Here is a 15,362-nt window from a genome sequence, read left to right on the forward strand (position 1 = left end):
ATAATTGAAAAATGGGGTTTCTGCCAGCAGAAATGTGCCTTCAGATTCCCCTCTCCCCGTCTAAAATGTTAAAACAGAAGACGTTCAAACCTTCATAACAGCAGAAGACCTGTTCACATGCTTGTCTCTGTCTGTGTTCAGGTGGGCTGGATCTTATCTGTGTTGGATGAACTGGAGCTCAGTCCTCAGCCTCCTGTGGGGATCCTCCCTCTGGGGACCGGCAACGACCTGGCCAGGACTCTCAACTGGGGAGGGGTGAGTTCTGCTGGGGTGGGCCTGGAGCTCTACTGGGCTTTAACTGGAGCTCTACTGGGCTTTAACTGGAACGATACTGGGGTGAAACTAACTACTGCATTGTAACTGGTGCTATTCTGTATTCTGTGTTTTATCGTAGCTCTACTTGGGTTTAACTGTAGCTCTACTGTGGTGTAACTGGAGCTCTGTTGGGATGTAACTGGAACCATTCTGGGGGTTAACTGTAGCTCTACTGGGGGTATGTCAGTAGCTCTACTGGGGGTTAACTGTAGCTCTACTGGGGTATTTCAGTAGCTCTACTGGGGTATGTCAGTAACTCTACTGGGGGTTAACTGTAGCTCTACTGGGGTATGTCAGTAGCTCTACTGGGGGTTAACTGTAGCTCTACTGGGGTATGTCAGTAGCTCTACTGGGGTATGTCAGTAACTCTACTGGGGGTTAACTGTAGCTCTACTGGGGTATGTCAGTAGCTCTACTGGGGTATGTCAGTAACTCTACTGGGGGTTAACTGTAGCTCTACTGGGGTATGTCAGTAGCTCTACTGGGGTATGTCAGTAGCTCTACTGGGGGTTAACTGTAGCTCTACTGGGGTATGTCAGTAGCTCTACTGGGGTATGTCAGTAGCTCTACTGGGGTATGTCAGTAGCTCTACTGGGGGTTAACTGTAGCTCTACTGGTGTATGTCAGTAGCTCTACTGGGGTATGTCAGTAGCTCTACTGGGGTATGTCAGTAGCTCTACTGGGGTATAACTGGAGCTTTACTTGGGTTTACTTAGCATAGCACTGCATAAGAAATCATCATTGCATCATAGATAAATATAGTGGAGTAAAAAGTGTATTTAGTAGACTGTACCTCTCTGTCCTCTCAGGGTTACACCGACGAACCGATAACAAAGATCCTCTCACATGTGGAGGACGGAAACATCGTGCAGCTGGACCGCTGGAACCTGAACGTGGAGGCGAACCCAGAGGCCCGGCCTGAGGACCGGGACGAACACCAGACAGACAAGGTGAGTCAGTCTCTCACATAAGACATCGCATTCAGCTGGAAGTCTTTCATTATTTTAATACCATTTATCCTGTTTCTCAGCTTCCTATTGACGTCTTCAACAACTACTTCAGTCTGGGTTTCGATGCTCATGTCACACTGGGCTTCCATGAATCCAGAGGTCAGTCCACTCGCACACTGAAGCCAGGTTACTCAAACATCGCCATAATGCTAAACCGTGGACTCAAACACTTCATCAGCGTATTCTTGTGATTGGTTTACTTGTCGTCTGGTCATTTTCATCGTCATGACTCATGACAGTCTTTTGTGTTTTAATGAAAAGACATTTACAGGATTTTCACAGGACAGCAACGTTTATTTTTCCACGCTGAAGTGTTTATGATGCAGACTATAAACTGTGAAATATCCACTGGCCTGTGACTCTTCCAACAGAGACATCGGGTGATATGTCATCCATGTTATCTTTAGTGCTCCTGCTGTATTTGATATATTCTAATCGACATCCTTTCCTCTGCTGCTCAGTGACCTGATTACCCAACAGGGATCAATAAAAACATATCTAATTAAATTACAACCTCATATAATGGAGCCAAGAAAGCAAACGATGGATGGAAATGTAAGCAAGCCACAGTGTGTGCTCTCCTTCCTTGGTTTTATTCAGATTAAGTGCAGTAAGTGGGTTATTGTTATGTGTTTAGTGTCACTGGTAGTTTGAATGTCAAACCAGAAACCACTGTTTGTCTTTTCAGAGGCGAACCCAGAGAAGTTTAACAGCCGCTTTAGGAATAAGATGTTCTATGCAGGGGTGAGTGTCCTCTCCTGTCTGCCTTTTTTGAATTTGTGTATTATTACATTAGCATGTTTTTAATGTCCAGTTATATCTGTGTGTGTGTGTGTGTGTGTGTGTGTGTGTGTGTGTGTGTGTGTGTGTGTGTGTGTGTGTGTGTGTGTGTGTGTGTGTGTGTGTGTGTGTGTGTGTTTCAGACGGCCTTCTCAGACTTCCTGAGTGGGAGTTCAAAAGACCTCGCCAAGCACATCAAAGTGGTGGTGAGTTTTAAAACGGCTGAAATCAAATTAGAGTCAACATCGTCGAGTTTCCCTCATTTAAGATTTGACATTTCCTGTTATTTCCTGTGACTCTGTGTTTCCTGCTCAGTGTGATGGTACAGACCTGACGGCCAAAGTCCAGGACATGAAGTTACAGTGTCTCCTCTTCCTCAACATCCCCAGGTACACAAGCCTTTCTTTATTCTGTTAAAACATGTGAGTGTCGTCCCCACCTGACAAATGCTCTGTAAATAATGTTTAATCACGTACTCTTTATCTATTTGGCTCATTTGTCTGTGAAGGAAATATGAGGCAGAGCTGTACTGGCAGAGTCCCAGTCTCCTCCAGTATGAACCAATAACCCATGTGGTCCCTAACGTGTAACCTGCAGGTACTGTGCCGGCACCGTGCCGTGGGGTCACCCCGGCGAGCATCAGGACTTTGAACCGCAGCGTCACGACGACGGCTGCATCGAGGTCATTGGCTTCACCATGACGTCTCTGGTAAGCTCTCAGCTGTAGTCCCCAGACCACATGGGACCGCTTCAGGCAGAACTACGGATGGGACGATGAAGGATTTTATCGCGGATCGGGATAAAAACATTCACATCAGTTGATCGTGGTGAATTTCCATTATCAGGAAAATCGACCTTATGATTTGGTCCTCAAACAAACAACATTAAGTTTAAGTTTGAATCAAACCGCACCATAATACTACATGCCATACAACCATGTGAGGTCACAATGGTTTGTACAGCAGCAGCACCACCTGTTGGTGAAAAGTGGTTGTTTGTGTCCAGGCCACGCTGCAGGTGGGCGGTCACGGCGAGCGGCTCCATCAGTGCAAAGAAGTGACCCTGACCACCTCCAAGTCCATCCCCATGCAGGTGGACGGAGAGCCCTGCAAGCTGGCACCCTCCATAATCCACATCAACCTGAGGAACCAGGCCAACATGGTGCAGAAGACCAAGAGGAGGATCAGCATGCCCCACCTGAACGAGTAAACAGGACACACACACGCCTTTACTGCAGTACAAGTACTCACACCACACTGAGAAAACACTCCACTGCAAGTAAAAGTACTAATACCACACTGAGAAAACACTCCAATGCAATAAAAGTACTAATACCACACTGAGAAAACACTCCACTGCAAGTAAAAGTACTAATACCACACTGAGAAAACACTCCACTGCAAGTAAAAGTACTAATACCACACTGAGAAAACACTCCACTGCAAGTAAAAGTACTAATACCACACTGAGAAAACATTACACTGCAAGTAAAAGTACTAATACCACACTGAGAAAACATTACACTGCAAGTAAAAGTACTAATACCACACTGAGAAAACATTACATTGCAAGTAAAAGTACTAATACCACACTGAGAAAACACTCCAATGCAAGTAAAAGTACTAATACCACACTGAGAAAATATTCCACTGCAAGTAAAAGTACTAATACCACACTGAGAAAATATCCCACTGCAAGTAAAAGTACTAATACCACACTGAGAAAACATTCCACTGCAAGTAAAAGTACTAATACCACACTGAGAAAACATTCCACTGCAAGTAAAAGTACTAATACCACACTGAGAAAAGTGTTAAAGTATTGTGTGTGCAGTATCATGTTTTCCTATTTCATCTGATGTTCCTGGATTCATATTTCTGCTGCTTTAATGTGTATGTTTCATGTTTTAAACTAGTTTAATCTAAAGCGTTTATTTAGCCTCAGAAGTAGAAGAATGTTCTCATGGAAGTACTACCTGATAAACTGTGTGTCTGTGTGCAGTCAGCAGACAGTTCCTGATAAGCTCCAGATCAGAGTGAACCGGATCAGCATGGCGGCGTACGAGGCTCTGCACTACGACAAGGACCAGCTGAAGGAGGCCTGTGAGTCAGTTACCTGTGGCCGATCAATACACTCCTCATGGTCAATCGATCAGCCAATGTCTCCCAGACCAGAATTGATGTGAACTGAGCTAAACATCTGCTGTTGGTTATAAATGGACTGGAAAGGTTGGATGTCCTCTGACCTTGACATGTCCTCTGTTCCTGCAGCGACTCCTCTGGGAGTGATCACCGTCCCGGGAGACAGCGACCTGGAGACCTGCCGCCTGCTCATCGAGCGTCTTCACGACGACCTGGACCAGGTACAGTCGAGACCAGCCGTCTCCTCGAGCTTACCTTACATGAAATCAAACTGCGTTCATGTTTAGAGGGAAACCTGCTTTGTTGTGCATTATGTTTCATTCTGACGCATCACACAGGGCTGGGAGTATTCCGGCACCGTGTCGGATTCCCGGCGTACGCCGTTTGGCTGTGAAAAAAAAAATCATATATTTAAAAGAAATATCACCTTCGAGTTCATGAGTTCGTTTGCCAATTATATGAGAGGAACACGACTCTCCCTCGCTCAAACTAACATTATGAGCCAATCAGATGTAGAATGGGGCTCGACTGGCCGACCAGAGACGTAGCGTAGGAAAGTAGGATGAGAGTACGTTCATGAATCCTGGAAGATACCCTCCTAATTGATAAAGGATTAGAGAATAGATGGCGCTGGGCGGATAGAAGAGCTGGGAAGACGGGAAGCCTTTTGGTGCAAGAAGTCAAGAGAAGCAGGTGCTTTCTTCTGCACTTTGTGCTCCAGAAAGCTAGTAAATGCAACTAGTGCTACCACGCCATGAACCAGACCCCGCTCATAGAGCAGCTGTTCACGCTCTCCAACACACAACACGGTTACCGGGAGCAACCAGCACGGCTGATGTACCATCATCAATGACCGCGTGTGTAACTTGTAACTACCATTATTTATTTTGAACAAATTAATGTAATGTAAATGTTGCAGTATAGAATAAAAGTATTATCTACAGTTCACTATTACACTATAACTGTTAACAAAATAAAAGGTGTATATTCTGTTTAGAAAGTGAATGGATGGTCAAATCTTATTCTGCCTGACTGAAGTTCACATTCCTTTATAACATGTCACCTTGTGATTCTAGGCAATCTTGTCTTGTGTTTACTACCATGAGTCCTACTTGCCACCTACTGACCTTTGTTGGTATTGCAGTGTCAAAAGGCCCACCATAATTTCAATATAACATTGTTTTTTTGACCCTGCGAATGTAAATGTTAAGTAGATGTAGTTTTGTAGGAGACAGTTAGACACGTTTCACGTCTGCAAATAATAGATTCACTCATCATCCATTCTCAACCTCCAGAACGGGAAGGCAGGCACTCGAGTTAAAAGGTTTAGTTTCAGATTGGATCCAAGTGTATCATAATAATAATCATCTTAATACTATTGATAACAATACTATTATAGTAACAATGATAAGTATAAGCAGTGTTTCCCCCTTTTTAACAATGACAAAACATCAGGACCTGGTTCACAATAGACCTTATCTATATATAATGACAAAGAATTTATGCATTAATTAACATTTCTGACCATATTTACTGCTATTTCCTCATCACCTTATATGACTTTGAATATGTAAACTAGTAATTTGGAAGAGATTTATGTTATAAATCATGTGTTATTGAAAACACATTTTGAATACTTTATAAATGTGTTAACTATCTCAGTCTTTTCTTTTCCTCTAGTCAGTCAAACAACCAGTCTTTAGATTCAATGTGGTAGGAACACATTCAGGCTCCCCCGTGTGGCTCAGGGGTGAACTGCAGATAGAAATGTGAAATAAAAGACTGGAGTTCTACTCATTTATTTAAAGACCGTAATAAAGGTTTTTGGGAGGAATGGTCTTCTGGATGATTTGTTTCTCATGAGTTACTGCTAATAAATATATGTTTCCCTTTATTTCACTGGTGTTGTGACTTTTGCATGAAAGTGTTTTTCAGATCTGCTAAGATCTGTATGTTGTCTTCTTCCTTCCTTCTGCTCCTGCAGGACGGCGACGCCATGAAGGGAGAGTTTCTGTCCTTACAGAAGTTGTCCATGAAGTGGTGTTTCCTCGACTGTAAGTCCAAACCGACCCGCCTCACCAGAGATGGGCTCACACAGGGACCTGACACCTGCTCTTTGTTTTCCAGGCACTACTGCAGACCGCTTCTACAGGATCGACCGGGCTCAGGTGTGACGCAGAACCAGATCCACTCTACAAAGACACAAAGTAAACTCATTTGATTAAGCTTTGATCCTTTCGTTTCCCCAGGAGCACCTGAACTACGTGACGGAGATCTCTCAGGAAGAGTTGTACATCCTGGACCCGGAGCTTGTTGTCAAGGAGACAGTGGGCACCTCCCCCGGCATGCCCGACCTGGTGGACTCTGAGGAGCACCAGGACCAGCAGAGACAGTTCGCCTTTCCCTGCTCCCCAACCTCCCCCACCACTTCACCCTCTCCAAGGTGAGAGACAGCGTTGTGATGTCACTGTATCGACTATTGTTATCGTAACGACACTATTGTGAGTTGGGTGCCTCCTGCTGCAGCTGGGTTTTTTTTATCATCACACTGTTTGAAGTGTTGTTTCCATGGAGCTGCTGGTCTGAACTGTTCAGGTCCAGTCCCACGTCCCCCTAAGGCCCTGAGTCCTGAACCCTCAGGGACTTAACTGACATCACCTGGTGAATAGTTGAGTGCGAGAGGCTGCAGCCGCTTCAAACGGCATAGATAGGAAATGGACCTGACTTTATCAAGTTAACCTTGATTATCTTAATATTAATGACTTACTTTCAAACCAAAGCAAGACAAAAATAATATCAAATTGAACGATGGTAGAACGGTAATATAGATGAAACTTAAAAGAAATTACTACAATGAATAAAATCTTTTAAAAATGCAATCCGCTCTTCCCTGGTAACCCTTGTGTTTAATACTACGCGGGTATTTGTGAGATATTCCCTCAGACACAATCTGCAGAAATGCGGACGTATGAAAAGTGGGGGAAAAACTCAAACTGTCAGAGAGAGTCTTCAAGAAATCCATGAATTGACGTTGAGATAGAACTGAACCCTAAAGGACCTCAAAGTCTACGAGTCTGTGAGTGTGGACGTTGGATTTGAACCTCTGAGTCGTAAAACACAGGAACCTAAACAGAAACCACATGTCTGTCTGTCTGTCTGTCTGTCTGTCTGTCTGTCTGTCTGTCTGTCTGTCTGTCTGTCTGTCTGTCGTAGGGTGAGAGACTTTCAGAGGAAGAGGATTTCCAGTGACAGTTCGGTGACTGATGCTTTGTCCCAGAGCTCCTCAAAGACGGTCCTCTGCAGGTAACATCACATTCACACACTATAGTTAGCTTTTACCACTTGGAACCGTTGGATTAGGGGAGAGCCGAGGCCATTGGGACCCCAAATATCTTTCCATTCCTTTTCATAAATTACTAGAATATAGAATTTGGCAAAAATGTGTCTCAGTCGTCCCAGGACTTTGGACTCGTGTTAGTCACAGCAAAACTGTAGACAGCTAACTCGAGCATCAGCTGACGACCAGAAAATAAAATTCCAACAATGTTTTTTGTTTGTGGCATAACAAAAAACGGTATGATAGAAGAAAAATAACACAAGAGACAAAGACAAACTCAACTGAGTCAAATATGAGGACGAGCAACTGTCACTGACTGAGCCTGGTAAATGACGTTAGCATCGCTGCTAAGACACTCCTCGACATTCAGGTTTATCTGTGCAGCTCCTCTCAATCTCAAGACTGTTCAAAGTGCTTCATATAACATATCAGACATTATAATAGGCAATATAAAAGGACTAATTTAAATAAGATTTAATACGAGAAAAAACAAAATGGAAAATACAAATAAAGACAGTTTGAAGTGCATCTTAAGTCCTGAGCTGCAGTTTCAGAGGACAAATCGGCCTTTAGTTCTGACCTGGGACCAGGAACCAGACCTGAACCAGACCACCTGAAAGGTCTGGAGGGTTTAGAACGGAGCACAGAAATCAACCTGTAATTTATACTGTATGACAACAGTGATATTTTAAAATAGAAACAAGAGACCTGAGAGTCTCACTCACACTGTGTGTATTATTTTAAAAATCTGGTGCTTTAATTTTCATCCATTCAATCTAAATCATTAATTAATTCAAATATTTATCTGTCAAAATTGATGAAATAAACAAATAAAAGAATCGCTCTGGTAGATGAGGCGCATCAGTGAAACAGCCGATGAAGATAAAAGTCAAGACATTTAATAAGTCGTTGGATAAATAGGATGTTTTACTGTTTTGGGATGTTTGATCCTGAGCCAAAGAAATGACACAATTAAGGTTTATTCATTTGGGTTCAACAAAACAAAAGTATGAAAAGTACTACTCAGTGCAGAAAAAATGTCCCCTGTGACTGTAGAATCATATATTATGGAACTGAATGTATTTTATTTGAACTGATGCAGTAATATATAATTAACATTTTACTGTTATTTTATAATTTGTTGGTTAGTTCATTTATTTTAGCTACGCAGCATATTTTACATCATATGTTTTGCCTTGAAAATCCTAATTTGAAAAGTAATTAATTACAGTCATCAAATAAATGTAGTACAGTTATAAATACTATCTTCCTCTCTGAAAAGTACTGCAGTAGAGATTTTCATGTCACATGGATGAAAGAAATCCAGTTTGTCTTGTCATCATGTGTACATACATGTATTGTATGAACACGTGTGTGTGTGTGTGTGTGTGTGTGTGTGTGTGTGTGTGTGTGTGTGTGTGTGTGTGTGTGTGTGTGTGTGTGTGTGTGTGTGTGTGTGTGTGTGTGTGTGTGTGTGTGTGTGTGTGTGTACATATGCCTGATGGATATTTGTTCTACACAAACTGAATCACAGAGTTCTGTCAGCTTTGAAGTACTTCATAAAGTACATCTCCATGGTACATGGTACAGTGTAACTGTCCATCTTGTCCATCTTGTCCATCTTGCCCGTTGTCTGTCTGATGTGAAGGAGAGGGGCAAAGATCCTCAATGTGCATCGCTCCAACACAACGGTGGCTGATTTCAGACCCGTCATTAGGTACGACTCAGACGTCAGAGGTTGATGATCAGATGTCCTTCATGTTCATGTCTAACGTTGAATCCTGTCTCTTGTCCCCCGACAGTCCTTCCAGTGCTACCTCACACGACCCTGACAAAGGTAAACCTCTCTATCCACGTCTCTGCTCTTTGTTGTCTAATATAATCAACAAGAAAGGCAAGAAAAGAATCTTCACAAGCTGACAGTGACATGCTCATCTCCTCCAAACAAAGAAAAGTCACAACAATCATTGTTAAAACACATCGATATGAATAACATATGAATGCCTGCCTTTCAGAACGACCCAAAGCAGCAGCTTGTTGTTACGTCTGGCCTTTGATCGAATGAATGATGTTTAACTGTACGAGATGAAGTCCAGCATTAATGGATCATCTTTGATCCTTCTCTCTGTCCTCAAAACGCATTACGTAGCGAAGAACTAGTTTCTTCTAGAAATAGAGGTAAAGGTCCTCAGAACTCTAAAATGATCGAAATCAACCAAACTGCAAAGTGAAGCTCACTGTGTGAACGTATCCAACATAAACATGTCCTGAGTCTCTCCTGGTCCTTTGGGGTGTTGATTGCTACTCATTCACTGTAACTCTGATCTGTTTTTAAGATGCTGAGTTGATGGACTGCATCAAGACTGATGACCTGGACAGAGTGAGTCTTTGGACCCACAGATGCTCCGATGTGTTTTAAACAGTTTTCACTTCTTGATCATATCTTTGAAAAACCTAAACCTTTTGTTTAACACCTGATTTTCATTGACTTTGACTTTACTGCTTATTCAGCTTCATTCTCCGGCTGCTACACAGTTTCAAACATGACTTTGTGTTTGTGATGCATGTAACGGAGAGTGATGGCTGTTGTTGTTGTGCAGTTAACAGAGCTCCACCAGCAGGGGGCAGACATCCTGCTGCAGGACACAGCCGGCTGCACGCTGCTGCATCATGCTGTGGAGGCTGCCAGCAAAGACATCCTCAAGTACCTCATCGACAACGGTGAGAGACAAACGTAGACGCACACACTACACACACTACACACACTACACACAATACACACACTGTATACACACTTTACACAGTTTTACACAGAGATCCTGTCATAATCACGGACAGAAGCCCCCTCAATATGCAGCGATCACACCGTTTAGAATGAACTTAAGTTTCGGTGTCTCCTTTTGCAGAAGCGTCCGGGCGTTGTGGAATCAGAGAGCATGACGTGTAACACGGCGGCCGTAGTGTGACCTATTTAATAACCATCGGAAATACAATTACCTCTATCAAACCAAAACAACAATGCTCGTGTGCACATTTACTTGACTCTTTAAGCACAAGCAACGTTGCTGTGCATCATAGGCAACATGTTGATGCATAGAATGGTGGCTTTGTGCGAGCAACTACCGGCTTTCTATCTTCTGTGGATCAACATACTTTACATGTTCTGCCCTCATTGTTTATGCATTATTCACTGTCATTGTCTGCAATAAATATGTTAAATTTCTCAGATAAACACAGTTTCCACTTCATTCTACTCAGCTGAGACACATTTAAGTGTTCTAATTACGTGAATCTGTGAGTTTTGTACAGAATCAATATTTCATCAAGATAAATGACCCTCATAAAACATAAGGCATTCATATAGAAACATAAGAAGCCAATATGCTATTTTGTGACTTATTGAAAGTTAAAGTGTGGTTAAAAAAAAATGTTATATACCTAGTTTTTCTCTTTTCACATTGAAAACCGATGAACGTCTCTTTTAAAATACAAAACATCCATGGCAGAGAAATCCCTGCAGACAAACGGTCCAATGAAGACGGATGTAAACCATAAAAATGTGATCAATACTGGAGAAACTGGAGCACAAACTGTTTATGTGCCAATAAGAATTATGTTGCTCATGTCAACACATTATTCTTTTTGCTATCAATAAAAAGAAAGAAATGGGCCGGCCAAGAAATCAACGAATCAGATTTTAAATGAATGAAATAAAATATTTGGTAAAAAGCAAATGTAACCGATTACGGTGTAAAATATAAATGAGTAGTTAATTATTTAATGCGATATAAGGCAGCGAGTAGAATAACCTCCAGCGTTGGTGTATTTCATACCACTCTGGTCATTCTGTCTCTTACTGAGTCTCTAACAGGGAAAGACTTCTGCCATCATGGTGAACTCACTGCACCTGTTTTATATGAATCATTTCTTTAATCAAGTCTGTTCTTTATTTTAATGCATGAAACACATGTTTGTTGTTTTAAAGAGTTTCTATGTGATTCTTCTGTTTTGTTTGTAGAAAGGTCTGGTTTAGTTCATCTCTGTCTTCTGACTTACCTCCACTGGGGGGCGCCAGCAGCACTGTGTCTGTAATTTCATGCTCCATTAATCATTAATGCGTTTTCTTGTTTCCCTAACACTTAATACCCCCCCCAACACACACACACACACACACACACACACACCCTTATTTCCTTTTTATTGTGATCAACAGAAAGATTCCTTTTTTCACATTAAAGGGCTTTTCCTGTTTCTCAGTCTTTCTCCCAGCCATTTAAATTGTAAAACTTCAAAACGTATAGGGGATATTTTCCATAGCCACTGTTAAAGACATTAAATAGCTGTAAGCTGTTAAACTAACTGTACACTGTTTCTTACTGAAGACAGTTCACAGAGTTTGAAGTTAAAGGACTTAAACGGATAAAACCATCATAGAGTTTGGTTTTCCCACGCTGCATCTTTGTAATAATGATATAAAAATGGAGGTTTGTTTTGTAGTTTGGACCAGTTGGTCTCTTTCTACATTCATCTGCTTGTATTTTGAATTTGGAGCAATGAATTCAGCAGTTTGTCAGAAGTTCCAGTCACATGTTGCTTGTCTGTGCAGCTTGTTGAAGTTCCCATCAGCATGTGTACAAACAGGCTCTGAGTACGCAGCGCTGATGTCCCGGTAATCACTTTAGAAATGATTGATTAGTCTGAACTTGCTGCTCTGACAGACACACACACACACACACACACACACACACACACACACACACACACACACACACACACACACACACACTGTGTAACTGGAAAAATGTGTGTTCTTTCTGTTTCGCAACTTGTTTTGCAACTATTTTATTTATATTTGAGGCTAAAATAGTTCCACAACATTCCATTACATTTATATATCTATTCAATGTTGCAGCACAAAATATACAATACAATTTAAAATTTCATGTTATTTAACCTGCTCCATTATGAAAACGATGATGTGACATCAGAACATACTGAACATCCATAAAATATGAAACATCATTTATTTCTATTAATTTTGTTTCATTGAGTTTCGAAAAACGTTCTCTGTAGAAGTTTTTAGCTTTAGCCTTAAAATTGAATGGCATTTCTTTTTCGCCAGAGATATACAACAATAGAGTAATATTTATGCAGTGAATAAGAACCTAAACAGAAGAGCAATTAGAATAATCTAAATTTAATTAAATAAAATAAAAAAAGTAAATTATGCCAACACCATACTAAATAAGAATAAAAATATAAAGGCAAGGCAAGTTTATTTGTATAGCACACTTAACAACAAGACAATTCAAAGTGCTTTACAGGCAGAGAAATACAGTAATAGGAAAGACATTTAAATGTAATAAAAATGGTAAAAGCGTGTTTTAAGAACAATAAAACAAGCAGATGAAATAGCTGATTAAAATGATTTAAATCCGCTATATTTTAAATGTATAAAATCTGCATTAAACAATAATGACTGATTAGAATGAGCTGACACCTCAGGTGTTCATGGAGTTTGTTCATAGAAGCTAAATGCTGCTGGAACCCGGAGTAAACCTGTCCCAGATGACTACTTCTGCTGCAATGCATTTAAAAGATGTTTTAAATAGCTTATAGGCAGCAGGTAGTGGACATTTTCTAGATTCATTAAAGACACTTGAGGTGCAGGTGACAGAGGCCGAGTCACATCTGTTTTTCTATTCTCATCCTCAGACTGTATGCATGTATGAATGAATGGAGGGACTGAGGAGGGCTTCGTCAGTCTGTCGACAGCATAAGAGTAGCTATGTAAACTAAAATAGAAAATACATGTTGGTACTGATATTAAAAAAGACAGAAACAGAGGAACGCCGCACACTCAGCTCCAGTTGCAGAGAGTTGATCACCTTTCATTTTATAAACTGTTGCTTTGTCTACTTGCTCTAGTAGATTTCTATTAGTTGTATGTGTTTCTCATAATCCATCTTTTACTTGTGTTTGTTCAGACTGGAAACAATATCGTCTTTTATGTTAACTGTATGGACATACTTTTAGTATTACTTCCATCTTTTGTCAATTTCCAAAAACCATACATTTAGTTTTACTCAGATTGAATCATCATTTATTGTCATTAAAGCAGCTGTTTTATGCTTCAATGTATCTAAATGCACTTTGTTTGTGTTTTCTGACTCAGTGCCCACATCTCACCTGGACATAACGGAGAAGGAGACGTGAGTCCAGTTTCTTTAAACTGTTTATTCACGTTATTATTCAGGTTGTTATTATTCAGGTTGTTATTGTTGACGTTGTTATTGTTCACATTGTTATTATTCACGTTGTTATTGTTCACGTTGTTATTGTTCACATTGTTATTATTCACGTTGTTATTGTTCACGTTATTATTGTTCACGTTATTGTTCACGTTGTTATTGTTCACATTGTTCTTCACGTTGTTATTGTTCACGTTGTTATTATTCACGTTGTTATTGTTCACGTTGTTATTGTTCACGTTGTTATTATTCACGTTATTATTATTCACGTTGTTATTTTTCACATTGTTAATATTCACATTGTTATTGTTCACGTTATTATTATTCACATTGTTATTGTTCACGTTGTTATTGTTCATGTTGTTATTGTTCACATTGTTCTTCACGTTGTTATTGTTCACGTTGTTATTGTTCACGTTATTCTTCACGTTGTTATTGTTCACGTTGTTATTATTCACGTTGTTATTCTTCACGTTGTTATTCTTCACATTGTTATTGTTCACGTTGTTATTGTTCACGTTATTCTTCACGTTGTTGTTCTTCACGTTGTTATTCTTCACGTTATTCTTCACGTTGTTATTATTCACATTGTTATTGTTCACGTTGTTATTGTTCACGTTGTTATTATTCACATTGTTATTCTTCACGTTGTTATTCTTCACGTTGTTATTATTCACGTTATTGTTCACGTTGTTATTCTTCACATTGTTATTCTTCACGTTGTTATTATTCACGTTGTTATTCTTCAGGTTGTTATTATTCAGGTTGTTAATATTCACGTTGTTATAATTCAGGTTGTTGTTATTCACGTTGTTATTATTCACGTTGTTATTATTCACATTGTTATTCTTCACGTTGTTATTCTTCACGTTGTTATTATTCACGCTATTATTCACGTTATTATTCACGTTATTGTTCACGTTGTTATTCTTCACATTGTTATTCTTCACGTTGTTATTATTCACGTTGTTATTCTTCAGGTTGTTATTATTCACGTTGTTATTATTCACGTTGTTATAATTCAGGTTGTTGTTATTCACGTTGTTATTATTCACGTTGTTATTATTCACGTTGTTATTCTTCAGGTTGTTATTATTCACGTTGTTATTATTCACGTTGTTATAATTCAGTTTGTTGTTATTCACGTTGTTATTATTCACGTTGTTATTATTCACGTTGTTATTCTTCAGGTTGTTATTATTCACGTTGTTATTATTCACGTTGTTATAATTCAGGTTGTTGTTATTCAGGTTGTTATTATTGACGTTGTTATTATTCACGTTGTTATTATTCATGCTGTGCGTTGCAGTGGTGAGACAGCGCTCCATAAAGCCGCCTCCTCCTGCAGGAGGAGCATCTGTCACTACTTAGTGGAGGCCGGGGCCTCACTCATGAAGACGGACCTGCAGGTAAACAACTCAACTGTAACACAGTCACATGCTCACACAGTCACATGATCACACAGTCACAAACACACTCAAGCTGCCAGGTGGGAAACGGTGACAAGAACAATACTACTATGACTACT

At 40.3% G+C, this 15,362-nt stretch overlaps 1 protein-coding gene across 2 annotated transcripts in view; it reads left to right on the plus strand.

Moving 5' to 3' along the window:
- dgkzb (diacylglycerol kinase, zeta b) overlaps positions 1 to 15,362 on the plus strand; it is a 48,954-nt gene that overhangs the window by 31,385 nt on the left and 2,207 nt on the right. For both annotated transcript variants that reach the window (XM_084017552.1, XM_084017551.1), the window contains 20 exons: positions 142 to 255; positions 1,125 to 1,265; positions 1,346 to 1,424; positions 2,014 to 2,069; positions 2,249 to 2,311; positions 2,421 to 2,494; positions 2,703 to 2,814; positions 3,111 to 3,310; positions 4,107 to 4,207; positions 4,376 to 4,467; positions 6,231 to 6,300; positions 6,374 to 6,414; positions 6,496 to 6,689; positions 7,460 to 7,549; positions 9,232 to 9,300; positions 9,386 to 9,420; positions 9,920 to 9,963; positions 10,184 to 10,304; positions 13,759 to 13,795; positions 15,144 to 15,243. In XM_084017552.1, coding sequence (XP_083873678.1) covers positions 142 to 255; positions 1,125 to 1,265; positions 1,346 to 1,424; positions 2,014 to 2,069; positions 2,249 to 2,311; positions 2,421 to 2,494; positions 2,703 to 2,814; positions 3,111 to 3,310; positions 4,107 to 4,207; positions 4,376 to 4,467; positions 6,231 to 6,300; positions 6,374 to 6,414; positions 6,496 to 6,689; positions 7,460 to 7,549; positions 9,232 to 9,300; positions 9,386 to 9,420; positions 9,920 to 9,963; positions 10,184 to 10,304; positions 13,759 to 13,795; positions 15,144 to 15,243 — 1,833 coding nt within the window. The remainder of the gene's footprint in view (positions 1 to 141; positions 256 to 1,124; positions 1,266 to 1,345; positions 1,425 to 2,013; positions 2,070 to 2,248; positions 2,312 to 2,420; positions 2,495 to 2,702; positions 2,815 to 3,110; positions 3,311 to 4,106; positions 4,208 to 4,375; positions 4,468 to 6,230; positions 6,301 to 6,373; positions 6,415 to 6,495; positions 6,690 to 7,459; positions 7,550 to 9,231; positions 9,301 to 9,385; positions 9,421 to 9,919; positions 9,964 to 10,183; positions 10,305 to 13,758; positions 13,796 to 15,143; positions 15,244 to 15,362) is intronic.

This window comes from Eutrigla gurnardus (genome assembly GCF_963514095.1).
Source record: "Eutrigla gurnardus genome assembly, chromosome: 9".
NCBI classification, from domain to species: domain Eukaryota; kingdom Metazoa; phylum Chordata; class Actinopteri; order Perciformes; family Triglidae; genus Eutrigla; species Eutrigla gurnardus.